Source organism: Cyphomyrmex costatus, unplaced genomic scaffold (genome assembly GCF_001594065.2).
Source record: "Cyphomyrmex costatus isolate MS0001 unplaced genomic scaffold, Ccosl1.0 scaffold184, whole genome shotgun sequence".
Classification (NCBI taxonomy): Eukaryota; Metazoa; Arthropoda; class Insecta; order Hymenoptera; family Formicidae; genus Cyphomyrmex; species Cyphomyrmex costatus.
The window spans coordinates 102,908-112,539 of NW_017275868.1; the positions used below are offsets into that span (position 1 = coordinate 102,908).

The 9,632-nt window shown below is 31.1% G+C and overlaps 1 protein-coding gene across 1 annotated transcript in view; it reads right to left on the bottom strand.

The window, feature by feature from the left end:
* LOC108772336 (guanylate cyclase 32E) overlaps positions 1-9,632 on the bottom strand; it is a 38,230-nt gene that overhangs the window by 27,438 nt on the left and 1,160 nt on the right. The window contains exons 2-3 of the mRNA XM_018537857.1: positions 8,850-9,061; positions 677-885 (exon numbers count right to left, since the gene is read on the bottom strand). Of these exons, the coding sequence (XP_018393359.1) occupies positions 677-885; positions 8,850-9,015 (375 nt within the window). The 5' untranslated portion in view covers positions 9,016-9,061. The remainder of the gene's footprint in view (positions 1-676; positions 886-8,849; positions 9,062-9,632) is intronic.

Below are 9,632 nucleotides of genomic sequence, written 5' to 3' on the forward strand. Positions count from 1 at the left end.
CAAGCTCACCGGCATTTACCTGCATTTCAAGCAAAACTATTTTTAAGAAAAAACATTTGAAATAGAGAGATTAAAAATAGTAATTAATTAGTTATATGTATCTAACGCTTATAAAAATATTCCGCAGTAATGTTAATTCTATCGTAATACGATTGTAGCAAATAATTTGAATTATTTCTCAAAAAATCTTATTAAATTATTTCTTAACATTTTCTTTTCGAATTTCAAAAGGCTTTTTTGAAGCATCTAATATGTTTTAATTGATTTGATGATGATTATATAAAATTTAACAAAAATAAATATCTAAAGTGATGATTACAAGTTATTTCCGTAATCGAGTTTTCTCTGTATATTATAGGAATGTGTGAGAAGTGAAAATCGATTCTTTCAGATGCGCAGTCCTTTAAATCGTGGTGTGATTTAAAGGACTTGTTTACATAATGCTTTGAATAATAAGAATTCCGCGGTGATATTCGTATAAGTTGTTTTAGATAATCAATACGCTTGTGTATCCATTGTGTTTTCTAAACAAAATTGTTTATTCGCTTTCAGTTAAATAATCATATTTCTATATAATCAAATTAAACTGCTAAATTTAATTATCTGTTTCTGCAGTGCTGATTGCAGTTTTTGTTCGTATTAAAAATTAGGCAGAGAACGATGAAAAATTACTCGCCTCCTCCACGGCGAGTGTTATTGCACCGGATATCAGTAAACCGGGACGTTGATATTCATAATCCGTTTCACGTCGTTTCGAACCAGTGATATAGCCCAGAGTGAAAGTCTCAGCATCGACGCTTTTATTAACGAGCAAAACATAGATCACCATCAAAAACAGACACATCCTTTCCATATTTGCCAATAACATGCCCAGTTGTACGAAACCTTAGCATAAAAAATATTACCAATATATCACTACATACATAAAGAAACATTATGTATCCGAAATCTTCGATTTGAGTGAATTTTTGTAAATATGTAGAGTGAATTAATACATGAATAATATAATATGCGTTATTCACTATTTAAAAATATAAATTGAACTTTAAAGTAAATTTTTTCGCATATAATTCTTAAGCTATAAAAGATAAAGAAAAAATGTTTAAAATTAGAGTTTAATAATAAATTAAAATTTAATGATAAATTAAAGTTTAATGGGAATTACAAAATGATGAAAAATTTCTTTAATTAAAAAAAAGTAAAACGAATTTTACTGTTATGTCACTTTGTAGCTCTTAGTTTATACTTAAACTTTTATTTTAAACATTATTTATCTTTATCTTTTGTTTTTAAGAATTACATTCAAAAAAGTGAAAACTTGCTTTGCTTTTGATATTAATTCGACGTCTAATTGATTATTTTTGACTGGGTAATTAGCAATTTATATAAAGAATAAAATAGACTACATATTTCTTAAAATTATTATATTAAAAGATTTGCATCAATTAAATAAAATATATAATAATATCTCAAGAATAAGCAAATTAAAAATAGTCTTACATATATGGATGTGTAAAATGTATTTGTACAGTCGAAAAATTTAACTTCTAAAATCAGAAATATACATGAAGCTTATTTGTTTATATTAGAACAGAATATATTCATTATACAAAATTGCTATTTAATGTATATTTTCCACAAATAAAGTTCTTTTTATAAAAATTTTTCTTATATGAGTATTTTTTGCACTCACTGTATGTGCATAAAAGCATAACAGGAAAATCTATGTTAAAATAATTTCAAAATCAAGTTTTTCCTGTTTGCACGGTTAATAAACAAAATTATACGCGGTCCATTGTTTTGTAACACAAATGTTACAATGGATTGTTTATAATGTTATAAACAGGATTAAATATATAAAATTGTGTTTAACTTTCTTGTCATTTATCGGTAAAAACATAAGTTTGAAGGTGGGTGCCTGTAATGTGTATAATGGATGAAACCAGTAAGCTCCGCGGGATCGCAATAAACCCCAACAATCTCCTGTGGTGTATCTAACTATCTAACTTCTTTTTTTTATCGATATTTTCTTTGCGATTTTGTCCGAGAATGTAAACGTTCTTTCGTTTTGCGATATCATTGTGCGCGTCAAATTGACAAAGCGGCTAACCTGCTCGCCAAGCAAATAAACATAATTAGTTGTTACTTATAGATCGAACCAATCATATTCATTCGCTCAGCAAGCGTTATACCTATAGCCTCTTTGTCGTCTTGAATTCGCGAAATATTGATTTCGCAAGAATGAAATCGTTCACTTTTACTAACATAATTATTCTTTTATATTATGCTTTTGAGGCTTTTACGAGTATTTTCTTCAATTATACCAGAAGGTTTGCGAGTTATTGCCGTATCTTTCTTCATTATTAATGCCAACGTTTCGTGAACCATGCCGTTCACTTCATCAGGGCAAGGGATGCACTGACACTATTCTTTTATATTTTACAATATTTTAAGTAGCAATAAACCAAATTACTGAAATCTTTTGTTTTATCTCAGAGAAAAATATTGCAAACGATAATTTTTTAAATTTAACGTGTATTTCTTAGCTGTAATAAATATGGCATTGGTTAATTTTTATCACAAAAATCGCTTTTTTTAAAAATGATAAGGAAAAGTCGTAATAAGCGAAGTACTCCGAAATTTATTGTCAGTCACAGAAACTCCTAAACGTCCCCGAAAAAAAATTATGCCTTGTTTTCGACGGTGTGGCACGTGACAATATATCACAGTATGTGTGAGCACTTATAGAATTCAAGTTGAGAACAACTGTCAACGTCAGAGCAGCTATACAGTATCTATCGCAAAATCGATTTTCACCAGCTCTCGGAAGCGTACACTTCGCTTATGCGTTCTCCGGTTCACATTAATAGAGCGGTCTATTTTAATTTAACATGTCAAAACCATCGGGTCGTGGAACAAAACTAGGTTGATCACGAAGTGATTTTTGTGAGGTTTTGCGTAACTACGTCAAAACCACAGTGCAAGAAAGATGGTCGAAAATTCCTGAAGATTGTATTGTATATTAGTTGCATTGCACAAAAAAATACAAGTGTGTCTCCCGTATTGTTACACCGATCGATAATTTTTTAGCGAGGTTCGCCCCTAGTTTGCAGCATCAATTCTGTATGACACATGATTGTGTGAATTTACCACGGTCATGATCGCGCAGTCATGTATAAGTACATTTGTGACTTTTCACAAAAATTGTATTTTCTTGATTCGTTTCGATGTTCCCCCTGCCGGGGAATCAGGAATATCGAAATCCAGTTAAAAGATTCACATAACAAAAAACGTGATCCGAAAAAAATTATGCCTTGTTTTCTACGGCGTGGCACGTGACAATATATCACAGTAAATGTGAGCACTTATAGAATTCAAGTTGAGAACAACTGTCAACGTCAGAGCAGCTATACAGTATCTATCGCAAAATCGATTTTCACCAGCTCTCGGAAGCGTACACTTCGCTTATGCGTTCTCTGATTCACATTAATAGAGCGGTCTATTTTAATTTAACATGTCAAAACCATCGGGTCGTGGAACAAAACTAGGTTGATCACGAAGTGATTTCTGTGAGGTTTTGCGTAACTACGTCAAAACCACAGTGCAAGAAAGATGGTCGAAAATTCCTGAAGATTGTATTGTATATTAGTTGCATTGCACAAAAAAATACAAGTGTGTCTCCCGTATTGTTACACCGATCGATAATTTTTTAGCGAGGTTCGCCCCTAGTTTGCAGCATCAATTCTGTATGACACATGATTGTGTGAATTTACCACGGTCATGATCGCGCAGTCATGTATAAGTACATTTGTGACTTTTCACAAAAATTGTATTTTCTTGATTCGTTTCGATGTTCCCCCTGCCGGGGAATCAGGAATATCGAAATCCAGTTAAAAGATTCACATAACAAAAAACGTGAGCAAACGTCACGCGAGGTGGAATATAATTCGAGGAAAGATTGCATGTCGCAACACGAAGTATTGCACATAATCATGCGTTTGTCCAAAGGCAGTAAATCAATTAACCCCGACGGAACTGACTGTTCGTTTCTTAAATTGCCCGTTGCATCGCTTTCACTATTTACAAGTATCCGGCGTGTCAAGAGTTGTAAATTTCTTTGTAAAATGAAAGAAAGAATATAATGTTTATCTGATGGATCACTTATTACATTTGATGAAAGATTATTAGTATTGATAAATAATTAATAGATTTACGAATATACAACATATATTGTACACACATTAGTAATTTAGTGTATCTATAAAATTTTCTACATGTTATTATAAAATAGTACTAGTATAAAATAGCGATAAAAAATAGGAACGCTCATTAAGGTGTAGACCTATGTTTCTCTTGAAGATTATTTTTTTATCTTTCGATTTTCGGTATATAATTTTGCAAGTCTTTTATTTACTTCTTGCTTTTTGAATCCTGGTTATACTGATGTAAATTACATCTGGATACATTTTCTTCATCGCCTTTCACAAAAGAACGTTTCGTGAGGTTTTAAAGCATATTTTGCAACCCCGATTGCTTATGTTTTCGAGTGACAAACTACAGATATGTCATCGTTTAATCTTAAGATCTGCCAACTTTTGACAGTCAGTTCTGGTTCCCGCATCAAAACGTAGCTTGGTCAACTCGCATATTGCGAAGCAATTGGGGAATTAACGAACCGTCGTTGAATTAATATGGTTAACGGAATACAGGTACAACTTTCTATATAAAGCTATAAAGCTATACAACTTAAAGCGAATTACCCATCAGTTTTAGTTACTGCAATCAAGCAACTTTTGAATCGCAACTAATATTTTTAAGTTAAATAATAACACGTTTTATGTGTATAAAAAATAATTTAAGTAATTAAAAAAAATTAAATTTGCCAAGGTAATTAATATCCGAAAGATATGTATAGTAATATCTAATAGTATTCTAGACTTGTGTGGACGTTTGCTTATTCTTACAAAATTCATGTTGTAATGAGTAACTAGATCATATTACAGTTACAAACGTATTGTATATTAGTTTTGCATTGTACAAAAAAATACAAGTGTGTCTCCCGTATTGTTACGCCGATCGATAATTTTTTGGCGAGGTTCGCCCTTAGTTTGCAGCATCAATTCGACACATGATTGTGTGAATTTAACATGGTCATGATCGCGCAGTCATGTATAAGTATAATACATATGTGACTTTTCACAGAATTTGTATTTTCCTGGTTCGTTTCGATGTTCCCCCTGCCGGGGAATCAGGAATATCGAAATCCAGTTAAAAGATTCACATAACAAAAAACGTGAGCAAACGTCACGCGAGATGGAATATAATTCGAGGAAAGATTGCATGTCGCAACACGAAGTATTGCACATAATCACGCGTTTGTCCAAAGGCAGTAAATCAATTAACCCCGACGGAACTGACTGTTCGTTTCTTAAATTGCCCGTTGCATCGCTTTCACTATTTACAAGTATCCGGCGTGTCAAGAGTTGTAAATTTCTTTGTAAAATGAAAGAAAGAATATAATGTTTATCTGATGGATCACTTATTACATTTGATGAAAGATTATTAGTATTGATAAATAATTAATAGATTTACGAATATACAACATATATTGTACACACATTAGTAATTTAGTGTATCTATAAAATTTTCTACGTGTTATTATAAAATAGTGCTAGTATAAAATAGCGATAAAAAATAGGAACGCTCATTAAGGTATAGACCTATTTTTCTCTTAAAGATTATTTTTATACCTTTCGATTTTCGGTACATAATTTTGCAAGTCTTTTAATTACTTCTTGCTTTTTGAATCCTGGTTATACTGATGTAAATTACATCTGGATAAATTTTCTTCATCGCCTTTCACAAAAGAACGTTTCATGAGGTTTTAAAGCATATTTTGCAACCCCGATTGCTTATGTTCTCGAATGACAAACTACAGATCTGTCATCGTTTAATCTTAAGATCTGCCAACTTTTGACAGTCAGTTCTGGTTCCCGCATCAAAATGTAGCTTGGTCAACTCGCATACTGCAAAGCAATTGGGGAATTAACGAACCGTCGTTGAATTAATATGGTTAACGGAATACAGGTACAACTTTCTCGATAAAGCTATACAACTTAAAGCGATTTACCCACCAGTTTTAGTTACTGCAATCAAGCAACTTTTGAATCGCAACTAATATTTTTAAGTTAAATAATAACACGTTTTATGTGTATAAAAAATAATTTAAGTAATTAAAAAAAATTAAATTTTCCAAGGTAATTAATATCCGAAAGATATGTATAGTAATATCTAATAGTATTCTAGACTTGTGTGGACGTTTGCTTATTCTTACAAAATTCATGTTGTAATGAGTAACTAGATCATATTACAGTTACAACTCATTTCTTACGCTCATCTCTAATTTGTTTTTAATGATTAAATAAAACGCTTGTTTTTAAGCCAACATGAATTCTCTGCCGGCATTAAGACGTGCGCTTTATTCAAATTCATCGTATGACATTTCCTGTGTCCTGTGTACCAACACGGAATACATTAATCCTAATGATAGATTCTATGATAGATTTAGAACGTTGATGGATGATCAGCATAGCTCCATTTTATTTTGTTTACAGCCAGCGAAATCGATAGATTGGTTTCGTCCTCGAACACACTTTTTGAAAGATTAATGATATTAATTAGCGACATAATTGACTAATATTTGCGCATCTGATATCTGCTTATAGAAAAAAATTTTCATCGCGAATACTAAAAACAAACTAAGCTGTAGTCTGTCTTATGTACACTGTGAAAAAAATTACTAAATTTTAATAAATATTTATTTGAATAGTCCAAGCGGAATATTTAACAAATGTAAACACATATTTATTACATCCAAGAACCATTAGTTTGATTCAATTATTATTTTTTTCATTTATCTAAATATTTATTTACCGTAAGTAAATGTTCCACTAGGACTACAAAAAAATATTAATATTTAACAAATTTTTTTCTCAATGTACAAAAGATAGAGAAATTTTTATCTTGATAAAATAAGAAATGAGAAAGTTATATTTGTTACAAAAAGTCAAATAGATTATCTTATTGCACGTAAACTTTCGAGAAATCTAGAAAATTTTCATCTTATTTTATCTTGTTCCGAACATTCTAATATTAAAATATACGTAGTTTATTTTGCGCAGAAGTTCTTGCAAAACTAAGAATCACAGTAACTTATCGATTTAGTTTTCTGTTAGACACGTCGCACAGTAGGAAAAATAGAGAATTTATTGTTCAAAAATCGCTACACACACCGTAATTCTTAACCGATCGAGATCATTTTGTTTAAATTAATCGTAAATAAATGCTAAAGAAAACTGTGGAGTTAGATTTTTAAAAAGGGTCCCTTGAAATTTTTAATATTAATAATTATCTGGAAAATACTGTTAACCAGGAGTTGAATTATTTGAATTAAAGTTATTATTGCACTAAATTACATTACATGAAGATTTTCGGACTCAGTTATTTATAGTTACTCCTATTTCAATAAATTTTCGGCTTCAGGATCAATATTTAAAATTTTTTTTATCCATAGTCTCCTATGAAAATTTATGATTGGATCGGAAGAAATTAGGAGCTTGTGCATATCTTCGTTTGCTAATAAACGAGAACATTTTCTTGTGTTGTAAAGAGGGAAACGTTTGAAATCTTTTAGATACAAAATTTACTACTCATTTACTAATCAATATTTTAATATATAAATATTCGCCAATATAATCCGGCGCGCGTGTGGTGTATGCTCTATATCAATTTATGTTTATTACTTTATCACGTTCTCTTTTTTTATAATATAAATAAATTTTATAATATAAAGTTATAAAACAAATAAATATAATTATAATATAATAAAATGTGAGTATCCATGGTATTACATATCCGTTACAGTTCATAAAATATTTTTACATGGGAGTGATGTTATGCAATATTTTCATCTTGCGATTGGACAGTTATCGGAGGAAGCTGCAGAAGCTCAGAATAAAGATTTCAAACGGTTCCGTCTTTACAATACAAGAAAATGTTCCCGTTTATTAGCAAACGGAGATATATACATACAAGCTCCTAATTTCTCCCGATCCAGTCATACATTTTCATAGGAGTGAAGCCGAAAATTTATTGAAATAGGAGTAACTGTGAGTAACTGAGTCCGAAAATCCTCATGTAATGTAATTTAGTGCAATAATAACTTTAATTCAAATAATTCAACTTCTGGTTAACAGTATTTTCTAGATAATTATTAATATTGCACATTTCAAGGGACCCTTTTTAAAAATCTAACTCCATAGTTTTCTTTAGCATTTATTTACAATTAATTTAAAAAAAAAAGATCTTGATCGATTAAGAATTACAGTCCGTATAGCGATTTTTGAATAATAAATTCTTGATTTTCCCCACTGTGCGTCGTATCACTTCTTTTCGAGAATTACTCACGAGACATGCACTCAAGTATTTTACACTATTTAATTTTGTACGTCGCGTGATCTCTGATCTTTTTCTTAGCATTGTTCGGTGGAGCGTATTCATGTTTCGCGTGTCGTCGATATAGTTGTCACGCTTTTATATTTGAACTGATATATTTTAACGTTTCTATAGAACGGATCGTAAAATGTATTCCTAGCTTTTTCATGAACGTAGATTAGATAAAAGTGAATAGCTCCATTTTATTTTGTTTACAGCCAGCGAAATCGATAGATTGGTTTCGTCCTCGAACACACTTTTTGAAAGATTAATGATATTAATTAGCGACATAATTGAAAAATTTACGCGTGCACACAATTTTTGAAAGGAAACGTCCTTGCTTTGAAATTACTCACGTCTCGTGTTTGAAGCTCTGCAGTTTATCGATCTCTCTTTGACACTTTGGAAGGTGAGCAGGTAGTTGAAAAGTGATCTCGGAAGTGCGTCGACAGACTGAATCCTCTCGCTCGCGCCACTTGTACATTGTCGGCCATTATTGACTGTTGCTACCGCTGCCATCATCACCGTTTCATTCACACTAATTCGTACTCTCGTGACGTTCTGAAATCTTTTCCATGGCGCATGAGTACACTCTACAGGTGGTATAAGAAAAAAGCCTTATACAGTAATATGCTCTATTTTAGCTATTTAACGATCATATACTAGCATGTAAACAGAATAATATAGAATGATACAAGACGGTAATTCGCGATAATTTATCTTCTAATTATGTACATTGTACCGATGTATTCTGTAATATTAAAATGTGGCATCTAAAAAGGAAATAAACACTGAGAAAGAATAATTTTAAAGAAATATTTTTTTGCTCGTATTTGTAAAAATTATTTCTTTGGATCAATGAAAATTTCGGTAAAAATGTAGATTAGGGGAGCCTCCCCCAATGACCTTGACCTTGACATTTTAATATTAATAATTATCTGGAAAATACTGTTAACCAGGAGTTGAATTATTTGAATTAAAGTTATTATTGCACTAAATTACATTACATGAAGATTTTCGGACTCAGTTATTTATAGTTACTCCTATTTCAATAAATTTTCGGCTTCAGGATCAATATTTTAAATTTTTTTTATCCATAGTCTCCTATGAAAATTTATGATTGGATCGGAAGAAATTAG